Source organism: Abramis brama (genome assembly GCF_963993115.1).
Source record: "Abramis brama genome assembly, chromosome: 13".
Lineage (NCBI taxonomy): Eukaryota > Metazoa > Chordata > Actinopteri > Cypriniformes > Leuciscidae > Abramis > Abramis brama.
Genome location: NC_139975.1, coordinates 17,552,773 through 17,568,662, shown reverse-complemented (window position 1 = coordinate 17,568,662; position 15,890 = coordinate 17,552,773). Strand labels below are relative to the sequence as shown.

Genomic DNA, 15,890 nt, shown 5'->3' with positions numbered 1-15,890 from the left:
AACACAAATCTGGTTGTAAATACATCTGCCAATACATACAGTACATGCAATACAAAAAAATAAAAAATAAAACTGCAACAGCTACAATTCTTCCATAATAAATAGCATACGTTGGAGGGCATTACGAGAAGGCCTCTCATTCCCTCTCGAATATAGCTTGTAAGATGAAACAAAGGCAAAACGCTCCCAAAGTCAATAGCAGGGGAGGCCCTTCCAACACAAACCACACAGCTGTTATCAAATATGGATATCCTGCGGTGTAACAGATGTTTGCGCTGTTTCCGGATGTTTTATTTCCCCCACCGATCTGATGTGCCACCTTGCGTGATCGAAAATGGACTGAGTGGAGATATTGTGATGTCTCAAATCTATATCATCAAATCTATCAATTCTTGTTCATAACATAAGAATTCATAACAGTAGACAGATTGTCACTGGAATGTGAAGTAGGCCCTACATCATGAAAATCGCTGTGACTCATAAAGGTGAAGGAACAATCTTATCTCGATCTAACTGAACTGATGCTAACATCAGGGTGCCTGGATGGTGTGACAACTCAGCGATCCTCTCCTAACCACATTCAGCAATGAAAATCTCCCTCAGAATTCCAGGCATTCTCGGATCATCAGTGTCCAAAACTCCACGGGGGAAGGGAGCAAGTTCGTGCACACATATACTGATGATGTCACACTAGAATTCCCACAATGAGAGATAACAAACACAAAACCTCATTTGTTTGGACACCTTGGAATATTGATGTTTGCATGAGACGCCTCTGGTCTGATGGGACCCCGTGGTTGGAAGTACATATTTGGGTGCATGCCACAAATGACAGAGCCTGTTAACAACAGTTACAGTGCTTGTCAAATGTTACAGTCACACACACACACACACACACACACACACACACACACACACACACACACACACACACACACACACACACACACACACACACACACACACACACACACACACACACACACACACACACACTGTTTCTCTCAAATTCAGACAAAAGAAAACAAATCATAAAAAACAAATCATAAGATTCAGAAGCGTGTGGCAGGGGCTTACTGATAAAAGGATTGTTGCTGTTTTTTCCAATAAGACCACAGTATTTTGCTCATCACTATTTACATTCATTGTCCAACTTCCTATCCAGGTTGGTTTGTTATTTTCACCCTAACATTTCTTAGAATCTGTCATTCTGTCTTAAATTCCACATCTCTCCCAAATGTCTGTATGACTTTCTTTATTCTGTGGAACACAAAAGAAGATATTTACAGAATGTGCAAGTCGCTCTTTTCCATGCAATTAAAATAAATGGGGACTGAAGCTTCAAAGCTCCAAACAGGATACAAAAGTAACTTGCGCACTATATTCCAACTTTTCTGAAGCTTAGCTTTGTGTGACAAACAGACTGAAATTAAAGGCAAAATTAGTGGGCTGCAAACCGCCGTGACAGGGTCACTGAAGCCGTGATGAAACAAAAGCAGCAGCAGATCTTTTCTTCCATATTGTGACAAGCATTCTGAAAAAAAAGAAAAGTAGGACGGGGACATGGTTCTAATCATTGGTTGTTGACTGGATGGAGGCAGGTCTGAATAAAAGCTTGCAGTCGATTGGAGGGGTGGGATTTAAGTGGACTAAATGATTGGAGAAGTCTGGCATACTTCACCATAGAGAAGTTTGTTGTTTCACCGGAAGATCGAGTTACGACATTTTTATTAAAAAAATGATTAGGACAAAACAGATTTTTTTTTAATTAAGGGATATACATGGATGGATCGTTCACCATAACATCCATAACACAAGAAAAAACGGTGAAATTTCATTTTATGCCAATGAGTTCAACCTGATCAGTTTAATTGATGAACAAATGACTTAGACTGATTTTGTAAACCAGATCAAATGATTAATTGAAAAGATCTGACTTCAAAAATGATTTGTGAATGTATCAGTCATCATTATTTCTTTCATGAACAGTCCATTGTCCCCAAAATAGGAAGTCCTGCCCTAAACCCAGTCCATCGGTTAAGCAAGAACTTAACATGTCAGACTGCTCAAACAAACAGATTCACATAGTTTACACTCTGGGAAATCAACCAATGACTTACTTCTAGTTGTCTCTTTACATTACGCTTGACAGGAGGAAGCAAGTTAACATAAAAAAGGGCAAACATAGTTCACCCGAAAATTTTATTTCTGTCATCATTTATGTCATTCCAAACCTGTATGACTTTGGTTCTTCTGCAGAACACAAACAAAGAAAATATTTTAAAGAATGTTGGTGACAGAAAAAAAATAATAATCTTCTTTCATGTTCCACAGAAGAAGAGAAAAGTCAAACAGGTTGGAATGATATTAGAGTGAGGAAATGATGACAGAATTTTCATTTTTGGGTGAACCATCCCTTTAACTGTCCATATCTGAAACTATATCCACAATGAAGAAATAAATAACAAATCCTATCCACTTATCACTGCACCTTAAACCACAGACACAAACACACACAGACACACACACACACACACACAGAAGTAGCAGGTGAACATGTGGAACAGCTTAGCCTATAATTCGCTCTGAGATCTGACTCATATACTGTATTACAGCCTGTGCACATTTGTGTGGAAAAAGGGAAATTACATGTCACTCCTGCTGCTTTATGATAGATGAGAACATGCTTTAGGTTATCATAAAATGAAACAGCGCACACACAGTCATAAAGCTGATATCCAATTGAAGGCAAATCAGCATCCTCTTACTCACAATCCCTTGTTTCCAAAGATTCCAGCATTCCCTTAATGTACTTTTCTAGCTAGAAAAATCAAAAATGAACTCTTCTGTTTTGTTTATAGACCAGCTGTCAAAATGCAATTATTGTATATGATATACAGAAACATTAACGCCAGACCCCCCTGGCCGGTTCACACTAAAGCACGTATGTGGATAAATAGCTTCAAGAAAAACAATCTTGCACAATTCAGAGCCTTCAAAACACTCATTGAGGACACCAAGTAAAATAAATACAGAGAGGCAAAACACGAGAGCCCATCTTTAATGTTGCAGTGCTTTGTAGGGGGGGCGCTGTGGTTAATGACCCCTGCTCTAGTGATGGGGTTTGGCTGCTGCTTGAAGGAAGCAGGGGGGAGTTGGCCATTAGGCCGGGGCCTCCCTCAGGTCACAGTGCTTCTTCTATCTACACACAGCGGCAGAGTTATGGAGCCTGAAACTCCCACTCACCTGTTTAAGCATTAACTAGCTTTGAAAGCAAGATTTTAGCTCTGTGGGGAGCAGGAAGCTTTTATGTTAACACTCCCCTTCGCTCCTCTTTGTAAACCCGTTTGCCTGGGGTTCCTCAGCGCCAGGCCTCTGTTTATGTATGTTTTGTACTGTGTAAGCATGAGAGGTACACATAACGCCATATTTCATGGAAAATAGGATGTGTAGGGCCTACCTACAACCCTTGTTTTATTGTAGCAAAAGTGTTTGATATTAGGGATGTGACAGTGAGGAAATTTTCCCACCGGTTAATCGACGTGTGACAACACTGGTTCCCTCTTTTCCACCTCTCTTTTAAATCGCTTTGGAATGCTAGTGCGACCGTGCGCATTTGACTTGATTTACTCGAATTAGTAGCAATTTGCAGGCGGCAATTTCTTGAATGGTGGGTTCATGCCTTTGCAGGTTCCCTATTGGCATTGGGTTTAAATCCAAAATATTGCCTAATAGGCGCTTTTACATTTCGCTTTAAAACCAAATCTTCCACCATCGTCTTGTCAGTCAGCTCACCTCACTCTCGTCACGTGATAAATAAAATCGGACTCCTGCTGCTGATCTCAATTTTATTTTATAGTCTATTATTTTATAGTTTAAATCTATTATAGATTTAGCAACGATACAAGTAAAACAAGTTTTTAGCGAGAATTATGTAAAATTAATTACCATAGATTACCCTATAATTTATGGTAATAAAATATTATATTTAACAAGACAGTACATGTAATTCTGCGGTAAAATGTTATATAAAAGAATGTAATTTTTTTTTATAAATGAGGTAGAAAAAAGTAATTAAAATTAGGTAATTAAAATTATATTTTACTTGAAAATAAATTTTTTAGAATTTTACCTTAGTATAACGACAGTATACTAGGGTAGAAAAGGAGATGTAAAGCTGAATTATGACCTGTTGATGCAAAAATCCTTGACTAACATGACTACTGGACTTCAGGGGGGAAAAAGTTCAACAAAACTGTCACAATTAGCCCCTTTAAAATGGTGCTCTCTGATTCTGCACTGCAGGAGTGAATGCAGTAGAGACTGATATCAAATCACTCAGAGTCACCACTATCTACTATCTGGTTTGAGAGTAAGCGGGGCCTGAAACAGGAGCAGATGAGGTGTCTGTAGGATCATGATGGAAAAGAGGAGCCAAGATAATAATCCTGAAGTCTCAGCATCTGTTTCCACACGAAGACCTATAGGCACTCTTACACTTTCGCCAACAAAGTAGCAGCAACTCCTGAGGTTTGAAATCTGGTCACAATTGTGGTCAGAGTGTCTAATCTCTTTTTATTATGGTCTGTGCCTCTGTTTAATATCAGCTAGAGAAAAGGAGCAGAGGGAAATCCCCCAACGGCCCATCTGAGGTCATCTGAGCCATGGAGACCTGGCACAAACAGTGAGTGGAAGCAGCAAGTAAATGAGTTAGACAGGTGGTGGAACTCTCACCAGTACAGTAAAGCACACTGTCCCTAGAGCAACGGGGTGAGCTGAAGAAGTCAGGGGTGGTTTAGGATGTGGAAATGAGAGCCGCTGACTTTAATACAGCCAGGTCGTGAAGGTCAGCACTCGGATACCAAACCCTCACCATATGGCACGAAGAGGGTGAGTCAGCCCATCTCCAGTACAAAGAATGCCTTCAGTCCTGCCAGCCTAATTCATATTGCTTATCGCCCAAAAGCCCCCATGATTTCACTCTGCAGCTATGTCTTATTTCAGCCCTCATTTCTTTTTTTTCCACAGTAAAAAGATGTAGTGTTTCGCTGACACTATTAAGACTGTGCAGGCCTTGGTGCTATTGTGGCCACTGAAAGACTGGCTGCTTTGTCTAGGAATCTTCATGGAGGAGATATTAATTGGAGTGTGTGTGTGTGTGTGTGGTGGGGGACGACAATATCAGAGAAAAAGAGAAGACTTCCAAGAGTTAGGGCAAAACTCTGACCTCTCACCTCTCCCTATCTGTCAACAGGGAGACACAGAGCTGAGAAGCTTGGGTGGGGCACTGATACCATTGCTCTGCTACAAAACCTAAAAGCTGCAGAGGCAGCATTTGAATATATATATTTTTTTATATTAAATGCACATTCCTGTTGTAACTCCTGTTCAAAAGGTATATAATGGTAATCTAAAATGTAAGAATAAGACATAAGCACAACTAATTAAATAAAATCTGTAATTTACAGTACTGTTCAAAAGTTTGGGGTCCGTAAGATTTATTTTTGTTTAAAGAAATTAGTAAATTATTATAAATGATAAATTATTAAAAAAATCTATTTCAAATAAATCTTGTGAAATTTATATTAACATTTTTTTGTTGTTGATCAGTTTCCACAAAAATATGAATCAGCACAAACAACTCTATTAAATTCAATTACGTGGCAACGCTCCATGCGCTTTACATAAGGGGTGCTATTTGTGTAGGTTGTTGCCTATGTAGACCGTTCATAAGTAACTTATGAATCAGCAAGGCAATCGCAATGTAGGCATTAGACAGGAAGGCAGCTCACTTAGTTTTGGAACAGCAAATCCATAAAAAAGCGATACATTTACTGTAACACAGTCAGCAAGATTTAGCTTCAGATCCACAAGCTACAAATCAGGTTTTGTAGGTTGCTACTGTGTTACTCTGCTTGATTAACAGTCATCTTCTCTGAACCATGTAGGTAAATCAAGCTTGTCACGCCAACACCATCTGCACCTGTATGAAGATGTGCATGGTTAACAAATACAGTCTGGGCAGATAACTTAAAGTGCATGTCCAACTTTCACAGTATATTGAGTGCACGTACATTGCCAGATGGGACCATTGCATGTGGTGTGCAGAAAGTTTCCTAGCGCTGTCAAAAGGTGTCACTGTGGCAACCTCAGAACTTTACAAGTTCGCAATGGAAATCAGTGAGCGCAACCTGCACTATGATTACCTGGGGACTTGTTAAAGACCTTAAATACGGACGCAGAACTTGTTAAACGCTTCCTTTATGATGCATGAGAGTCTGGTGGGTGTGCATTGTCTAGTCCATTTCAGTCCATTCCAGGGTTGAGATGTCATTGGCAAGAAGGCAGATGATGCGCATAGAGATTGAATGGGTGGTCCGAGACGTAACACGGTCAAAGCAAACAAAGATGTTTCTAAGCCAAGTCAACTCTGTAATCACAAAAGCATGCATGCTGTGCATTTCCCCTAGTCAGGGCTCAGGTTGAAGTCGACGGCTGACAGGCGATCACATTATTGCACTAAATCCTGCTTACCCATATCCATGCATTTATACAAAAGTGGAATTCCCGTAAGCTGGAGGGAATAGGTTGCTTTGTACCGACTTGCAACCGTGACATACAACAATCAAGGCCAGACCAGGCTTGCAGATTCTGCACGAACAAGAAAACACTGTTGCTATTCATTTTGCTGATCTCAAGAACTCGGTAGTGCAAATTCATGTTTCATTATAAGATTTACAAGACAAATGATCTTTGTTCTTGACACTCCTAAGCTCTTCCACATGCTCACAGTCTGAAGGAAACAATAATCGTGATTCAGTGCAGCGTCTTACATGAAGAGACAATCCCAAATACTCAACGAGTCAATGGGGAGAGGTAGAGTCCCCTTCACGCCTACCTGATTCTCTGGCTTAGAACATCTTATTCTCTGTTTACGCACAGTCTACTCTCAGAACCATCCAAAGTCTAATAATTCAAATTAGAGCGAATGACTTAACCAGTTAAAAATGCCCCCAATCTAATAATTGAACTAAACTGACCACATCAATAAAATGTGAAAAAGTCACAGAAACATCTTTTCAAACTCAAAACTTGACAATCAAAGTGGCCTAAAAGGAATAGTTCACTCTCAAGTCATTCCAGACCTGTATAACTTTCTTTATTCTGCTATATTCTTCTGCGATATTTTGAAGAATGTTTTGACTGTTTTTGTTCATTGAAAGTCAGTAGGGACGAAAACAATATTGGACTCCCATTGTATAGACAAAAAAACAATCTTCTTTTATGTTCCACAGAAGAAAGCAAGTCAATACAGATTTGAATCGACATGAGAGTGAATAAATGAGGACAGAATTATAATTTTACTGTGTGAACAATCCATTTAAAACCAAATTAATATGTCCAAATGAACCTTATAACCGACTGAAACAACAACAAGATGAAAATCTTCACATTCCCGCACACCGAGGAGACATTCAGCAACAACATGGGTTAAAAATAGTGACAGAAACATTCTTGCTCTGAAGGGGATGTCTGCTGGATGCACTTTTTTCCTTCCCTCCATCCCTTGGGTTTGTGTAAACACTCACATTCTGATAGATCAGGAATATGGCAGGGAATAAGGAAGAACTTCGATGTATCTTGTAAACAGTAACAGTAACCGATGGTACGGCCTTCGCCTTCTGCAAACAGATGAGGCAAGTGGTTCAGAAATACACCTGTGGATACCTAACCTAACAGGGTGGAAAAAAGCAATACTGCTGGTTTAGGAGATGGACTCAATGTCTCAAGAGAAAGTGGAAGAGAAGAGAGTTGCCATATGTTGTATAAATGCAAACTGAGGTGCTCTGCTCTGTAATTACTAGCATGTGTTTACCTGGTAGTTGTCCCTGTTTTCAAGTGCGTAAAGTTGTGCGTTTTATGATCCTATACACAATCCCAGATGGCTAAGGAATTGTGTCATGAGTTAAGAGAGTTTTTCCCTTCATGGGGAGGTGAATGTGCATATTGAGAATGTAAATCAAAGACAGTGGCATGCTCAGATAAATGCGTTTGCTCTTTTATCGTCACATTCAGTAGTGTTAATTCTACTTCTCAAAAAATAACTAATGATCTTTCGCAATGTGTTTTACCTTTTTTGGATTCATTAACTTTGGGTTTAGACAAGGCTGTGATTTGAACATGAGACCAACTAATCTTTCCTTTTATCTTTGATATGTTGTGTAAACTCAATCTTAGGTGGATGATTGGGGTTTAACTTTACTGGGAGCAGCATTGGGGGGGGGGGGGGGGAACATGTACAGCAATCTGTGTCTCCGGACCACTGCCTGACCAGACACAGCCGGTTTGTTCTGAGAGAGCCAGCAGGATTCATCTCATTGTGTCAGTGAAGGGGAAATATATATACACACAAGAGCCAACACCACAAGCAAAAAGCACTGCTCTTATTCTTGCACCATGCCAAAACAGCAACTTTTAAAACAGTAGGACTTTCAGGAGATCAAGAGAAGTACTACCGCCTCACCATAGGGGTCCTGTTAGAACACAGCTCCTTATAAAGAGACTTCACTTATTATAAACAAAGAAGCACAAGAGTAAAGATCTGAGAGCCCTGGTCCAAGAGAAATTGAAAACTAAACCTTGCTACAAGCCTCTGAATCACTATGCCACCCACTGAAGGCTTATGTTCCAGGTGTATAGTTTCTCCTGAACTTTTGAAGTTGAGGGTTTGTATGATATAGATCAACATTAAGTTGAAAACAGTAGATCCTTGTGGAACATAAATGATGAGAAACATTACACGAGAGATACAGCAGCTGCTCAAAGCCAGAGTTTGATGATGTAGGTCAGGGGTTTTCAATCTTAGATGCCATGGACCCCCAAATATTATTATCTAGATGCGATTTTTTCAGATTTTTTTTCTACTCACTACAGCCTATTACTGTGCTGTACTGTAGATGTATTATCCTATTTATTTAATTAATGTTCTATTTTATTCAATTTATTTACATTTTTACACTGTTTTTCTTTAGACTTTTTCACGGACCCCCAGCACTCCCTTGCGGCCCCCTGCACCCAGTTTGAAAACCCCTGATGTAGTAGGCTAACAGCAGATCTCTCTAAGTAAAAGATAAGGCACTGAAGGGGAGCTGATGGGAATAGTAAAAGGAACTTAACGAATTGTTTATTTTGTACAATTCGTTTTCAAAAACAGATTCACCCATTCCTTTATACCAAGAAGTAAATATATCATTACGTGTCATTACATATTCCATATCACAACATGTAGTAGGCTAATATTTGCTGCTTATTAAAAACATAGCCTATATTCAACCCAACTCTAAAAATATCATACAATCAAGTAGGATGCCAGTAATTTTTTTCTTTCGACTCGTTTTCGGCTATTAAAATAGCCTCACTTATTTTTCGCACTATAAGTAAAATTCTCGGTTCACTAAAAATACTTTTATTTTTAGATCCCCGACTATCATGAATTGTACATATCCGAATGAAGGGTAGCCTATGTTAATCAGTAAGTGAGTGAACTACTGACTCGACAACTGCTCTGAGCGATTCAGTTCGATTAATACAAATCGCCCAGTTCAATTCGCCTTTAATGAACGGGTTCAATTGATTCATAAAAAAGATCCGACTCAAAAGAACAATTCGTTCACGAGTCAAACATTGCTAACATGGAAACAGGGACGCGGTTTATGCGGTGCACCTTCAATAACAAATGTTAAACAATGTTAAATGTTATATTTGCGCTCTCAGAACATTGATAAATGGTATGTGTGCAACAACAGGAGCAGTCGCGTCCATGCACGAGATGACAAAGTATAAGTAACCTAATAAAAATAGTTTAAACTATCTAGCGTCAATGGGTTGGGTTTAGGTAAACAATTTATTTTTTTACAGTAATTTTACTCACGTTTGCTGTTTATTTCCATATCAGAAGAATCAAACAGAACTTGACGTGTTGGAAACGCACATTTCTGTCCGTGCACCCATCGATGTTATGAAGGCTACTTAAGTGACACACGCACTAACTGCATTGAAAGATTCTCAATGAAGTTAAAGAGACCGACTTCCCTCCATTATCCTGCTGGGTCCTAGTGCCTCCTCATACCGGGTTTGATGACAGACTGCCCACTTTACTACTGATTCCAGTGCCACCCATCACAAAATACAGCAGTTTTACACAAGAAAACAAACTTTTATTGCATTATAAGATGTACATAGTCTGTTGAAACTGACAGATAAATAAAGTTAGCAAGGTAGCAGTAATGATTAAAAAAGAGAATCAAAAATATGGTAATACTCTAGCTCTCTTCCTTTGAAATTAATAGAACACTTCATAACAATCTATTGGGCAAACAGGCTGTAAACACTACACACAAAGGCAGAAAACATGATGGTTTCACCTGCTTGTCAGTGAGGTACAAAACTACTGTCAGTATCCCTTGGCATTAAAGACCCCATGGTTACTGTTAGGTCCTAATCAAGGTTACAGTTTGTTATTTGTCACTTGCTTCAATGGTGTGGTAATGTGTATTTCCATCAAACAATACATGAGTGTGAACATGTTATCCCTGTCATTGGCCTTACAATCCATGTTTACTCCCCCTGCATTAATTTTATTACCAAATCAGGTGACGTATTTGCCCTGATATGATTCAAAAATATAATAAACCCACTTAAGGTATCACAGCATTTCCTGATCCATCCTAACAGGAGTAATGAAAGTAAACTGCCCTAACCTAAACAACAGATCTCTCTTTTTTTTAAAGAGCAAAACATCTGAAAAAAAGAAGAGAAAAACATTGCACCAAAATTCTTTCCTACTATGTTTTGTCTTTATCATCTGTATCAAACACAAGCCATATTTATATCTACCATCACAATATACAATGTACGTTTCATCATAATTAGTCAAATAATCCTAAAGTCTTCTTGTGAGAGAGGTGTACATTCAGTATTCGTTACCCCTTGGAAATGACCTGAACAAAGTACAGCACCGTAGTGCTCAATTTCATCTGCTAACTTCACAAATAACAGTCAGACTTTGGTATTCATTGTCAAGCAACTCATCGCTTATTTCAGCCCACCTAAGCTTATGTAGTATAACAGTGAAATAAAAGAACTGAAAAATATTATTTTATAACCTTTAAAATTAAATATTACTTAATGATGTACTTAACGGATGATGTCAGACGAATCATCCACTTTCATTATAGATGTATTGATCATATTTACATTCTGTTCACTCACTTTGCTGGTGCATAAATTAATAGAGAACATAAGGCAAAATTCTAATTCCTAATAATTCCTGATTCCTTATTTTTGTCATTCAGAAACAAAATACCACTTTACACTCAAGTAAAATCCAAAATGTTAACACCATTCTGTTTATTTTTTTCTTTCTTTGTCAGGTATTCTAGTCTGTCTGATCATTTATATGCCTCTGTCACAATGGACAGTTGCACAATTTGTAGGTACAGTCCAGGCATGACTGTATGTCTGAGACACAGGATGTGTTTGTTTAGTTAGACTGGAACAGGTATTCAGGTCTCTGTGTGTGTGTGTGTGTGTGTGTGTGTGTGTTTGTTTGTGGGGCAAGAACGCTAGAACAGCCGGGCTTGTTTCTTCATCTCATTCCTCTTCCACAGTGCCAGGCGGTCAAACTCTACCATCGTCATCCCAAACACTTGATAGAACTCCTCAGGGGAAAGATGTCGCTAAAATGAAAAGGAAACTTATCACTCACTATGTATCTAGTCGTCCATGTATTCAATTTTTGTAAGCAATCATTAAATATTGTTAAACTTTTACACACACACTTCTTTGATTCTTTAATGAACAATTTATTTAAAATAGAAACCTTTTGTAGCATTCTAAAAGCCTTTTGATCAACTGAATGCATCCTTAATTTCTTACTGAGCCCAAACTTTTGAACATTAGTGTATTCATAAAATATGTATATGTATATTTATAATTTAATATTATATTAATATATTCTAATAATTATATATTGTTATTACAAACATTTTTTGTTTTTGTTTACCTCCAATCTGGCCCGGTCCACATCCTTTGGCACCCTGTTACGCCCCCTAGTGGTCACAATAAGTGCTTCGTATGGGTAGACCTGTAGCGAAAGTTAGCGATGCATTTTTATAATAAACTTTAAAATACAGCATAAACATTTAAACTCATTTGCATTTATATACAAATAAACATCCTAATTTTCTAAGATAATCTATAGATTTGATAATGGAAAGCTAACTAAGCATTGTTCTCGGAGCTGACTGCATTGGTGGACCTCCTTTTCCTCTTGCTTACAACAGTGAAAGGAAATCACAGAGCCTCTGGCACAGTAGCTGAAACTGAGACAGGAAGCGGCACCAAGCAGAACAATATAGTTCTTGACCAACCAAGAGCAACAGGGTCAGACAAACCCCTGCCTTCTCCATGGCCCCTGCAGTCTCTGAGTCAGTCAGAGCCAGCTGGGGAATTATACAGTGGCCTTATGACCTGGAAGCACTAATTTCTCCGTCCTCCAGTTTCCACATACTTTGACCAGCAGGACGTTGCTTTGACCCACGAGGGTTCATTAGACCGGCTTTCCTCTGGAGTTGAAAGTGGGCTAATGTTTCAGAGGTGCCTTTTAGTGTCTCTCCGGGCCCTGTTTAATCCTCTGGTAATGTTAAACCATTATTCTTACCTTGTATTCTGTTGAAAAAAAAAAAAAAAAAACTTTTAAAGTCAGAACTAATTTCTGTAAAAGAATCACCATTAAAAAAAGCTCCTTTATTTACCTCTGATTCCCCAGTCGACTTCACTGCCACTGTCATACTGATAGTAGTCTGCACTTTGTGGCTGGAAAATAAACAAACAAATAGTGGCTAAGGATTGCCAACCCAACTGCTTTTTGCTGCTCTGTCCATTCAGTTACTGAACATTATTATAAATATAATGTTAAAAAATAAACAAGCAACGGACAAAAGATTCAAGTAAAGGCATTTGTTATAGTTACAAAAATGGTAACTTACCCTTTGCAATCCATTCCTGCCATATCCTGGCAAAGAGGCTGACTTGGCTATGTAGTCTTCAAATAATAATAATAATAAATAAAAATAAATAAATAAACGTGAATGTGTAAAACAACCTCAGCATATGAGATTAAGCCTGTTCAATTTTGACTGCCTTGTCCAATAGTGCACAGTAGAGGGCGCTAGTAACCAGGCTAAAATCTGTGTTGCAAATATTTATCGGCTATTTTATGCAGACACATTTATACAAAGCAAATTAACTACAGAGACATTCCGCCTGGGGTTAAAAGCCTTGCCAGAAAATTATGAGAATAATAAATCCTGCCAATAAGATTTGAGCACCCAACGTTTGGACATTTAGCTTCCATAATCTTGTGTAGCCTATATAATAAATCTAAACACCACAACTTTTAATTTTCTCATCCAATACTAATCCCTGACTTTGTTAAATCCAAAAGCAGGACATGCTTTATTTTTTAAAGATACTGAAAGACCTCAAGAGTTACTCACCATTCTCCACTGCAAAGTTTGTTCGAGGAGCTGAAGAAAAGAGGGGAAAATCTCTTTAGTATTTTGATAATCAATTCTCTGTTAATATTAAGTGCAAATCACTAATTTGGGTTGAATAAAGCCATACAGCAATACAATAGCAGTACACTGTAAGAAACATCTCCCCTGAAACTATCTGACATGTACATGATAGTGTTGAATGAGCTAAATAAGCAGTTATTGGTATATTTTGTGCTGTGTTTAGACTGAAACTGAGCTCCTTATGTCTGCCACAAGGTCAGACTTCTGTCTCCGAGTCCCTTGAGATTTGGGAACACTGAAAGAACCATTGGAAAAGTATCAAAACTGTCAACAAATAGAGTGGAGAGCAAGCTGCTCACCAGCCACACAGAAACACGGCACATCAAAGTGTTCAATGAGCCTGAAGTGAAAGGAAAAAAGCCATGGCAGTGAAAAGAAAAGGTAAAAAGACAGAAAAGGCGACAGCAGGAAATGATGATGAAAAATGTGTACCCTTTTCTCGCTAAGAAACCGGACATAAATCAAAAAAATCAAAAAGCAAGAGGCTGAAATATACAGCAACTGAAGGAAAAATACAGTGTCTTCAAATTACTGCTAAAGCATTACTAAAGTCCGGAGTGACTAACATCGCATTCAAGCTATACATATTATCAGTTCATGCATGGTACACAAAAAAATCTGTCTAGTGAGGGAGAGTTTTATCATCAGATTCAGCAGCATTAGGTGTTCATTATCTGTTTTTCTTAACCTTCCATGACGTCACTATCTGAAATCCAGTCTATTATCTCAGATGTATAAATTGGATCTACAATGTCACTCCCAAACTTTCCCTTGATTTATTTCATGTTCTGCACAGTAAATGCCACCCATTTCTATTCATGAATAAAAGACATGGAACACCAGCACGGGCTGCACCAGGCATTGTGAAAAGTAGCGATGGATATGGGGGAGGGCAAAGCAGGAATAGCAGAGCCAGATCCATGTATGGAAAGAGGAGGAAAACAGGGAACTAAAGAGAGGGAGGGGATGAAGGGAAAATTCCAGATGCTTTGTGCACTTCCCCATGAGATACACAGAAATAGAATTAAGGAGAGCTGCCTGCTCACATGCACATCAGGAGGGATGGAGAAAGAGGAATAGGAAAGATAGAAAAGAGCAGGAGTGAAAGGTTGGTTGCAATGCAAAGAACAATTATTAAGCGAAGATGGATAGAGTTACCAACCCCATTTATCAAATAAACATGGAGAATATTTCACTATGATGCAATGAAAATGTATATATTATTTACTTACATACAAGTAAATATTGTGTAAAATCATGTTTGTAAATAATGTCAATTTAATTTTAGCTAGAGATGCACTGACATTAATATTTAGTCTAAATAAATTAACAATAAAATGCAAAAAAGTTAAATGCCACAAGTGAATTTAGGAAATTAATTTAAGAATTAATATTCATTTTGACATTTGCAACAGATTACATTTAACAATGCTATTCAATTATTGTTGTTCATTAAGATTAACTTTAAGCAGTATTAGATAAATGGCAAAGATTATATAAATGTAAAAATAAGCAAAATCAGCATGTCAAATCGAATCAAATGAAAATAATAACCAATGATAACAATATATTGCATTCCTAGTTTCAGCAACTTTGTGTATATCTCATTTGCAATTACTATATATATTAGGGCTGTCAATAGATTAACATTTTTAAAGCACTCTTATCCTGAAATTAAGCATACACCATTTATCTCATTCAACACATTATCTTATTTTCATGAGTTCCTTTGCCCATATAATCTTTAAGCTAATAAGGTTAAGCGTATTTGGCTTGCTGTCCACAGTGGAGGGGTTCGAGGAAGCAGCTTCAACTGGAGCTTAGATACACCCCCCAGAGGGACTGCTAATGCTTGGATGATGAGTATGGTGGCAAGATGCCTAAATTATGTTGGTGGAGTTGGGGAGGTGGAGGGATGCCAAAACAGCTGATGCCAGAGCAAGGTGAGAGATCTGCGTATATGCTCCGGCAGTTAATTGAAAGATTAGATGGGTTCACTCCTCCCGAAATTACGTCGTGAACTTCACTAATTTTATCAAGTACTGTAAATCATCAGATTGTAAGGTGATTCTCTCAAAACTGCATTTTCTGCAAGCTTTTTTTCAAGGTAAATTTAGGTGTCTTTCAAAAAAAAAAAGGACAAGCTGGAGACTACAAAAGGGCACCCAAAAATAACTAAATGATATAAGGAGTCCATATAATTCATAAATGTATGCACACAAAAGCACCCTTGAAAAAAAAACAGTCAAG

General features: G+C 38.1%; 2 protein-coding genes across 9 annotated transcripts in view; both read right to left on the bottom strand.

Moving 5' to 3' along the window:
* Positions 1-10,091, bottom strand: part of afap1l1a (actin filament associated protein 1-like 1a) — a 28,986-nt gene extending 18,895 nt beyond the window's left edge. Inside the window, exon 1 of the mRNA XM_084133992.1 lies at positions 9,932-10,091. Within this exon, the coding sequence (XP_083990118.1) occupies positions 9,932-9,950 (19 nt within the window). The 5' untranslated portion in view covers positions 9,951-10,091. The remainder of the gene's footprint in view (positions 1-9,931) is intronic.
* A 104-nt stretch (positions 10,092-10,195) lies between these two features.
* ablim3 (actin binding LIM protein family, member 3) overlaps positions 10,196-15,890 on the bottom strand; it is a 66,592-nt gene continuing 60,897 nt past the window's right edge. For 7 of the 8 annotated variants that reach the window (XM_084133983.1, XM_084133985.1, XM_084133986.1 and 4 more), the window contains 5 exons: positions 13,560-13,589; positions 13,050-13,105; positions 12,816-12,876; positions 12,065-12,145; positions 10,196-11,738 (listed from right to left, as the gene is read on the bottom strand). In XM_084133983.1, the coding sequence (XP_083990109.1) occupies positions 12,111-12,145; positions 12,816-12,876; positions 13,050-13,105; positions 13,560-13,589 (182 nt within the window). In that variant the 3' untranslated portion in view covers positions 10,196-11,738; positions 12,065-12,110. Of the gene's footprint in view, positions 11,739-12,064; positions 12,146-12,571; positions 12,730-12,815; positions 12,877-13,049; positions 13,106-13,559; positions 13,590-15,890 lie in introns of those variants that run through there. The other variant, XM_084133984.1, reaches the window with a different exon arrangement.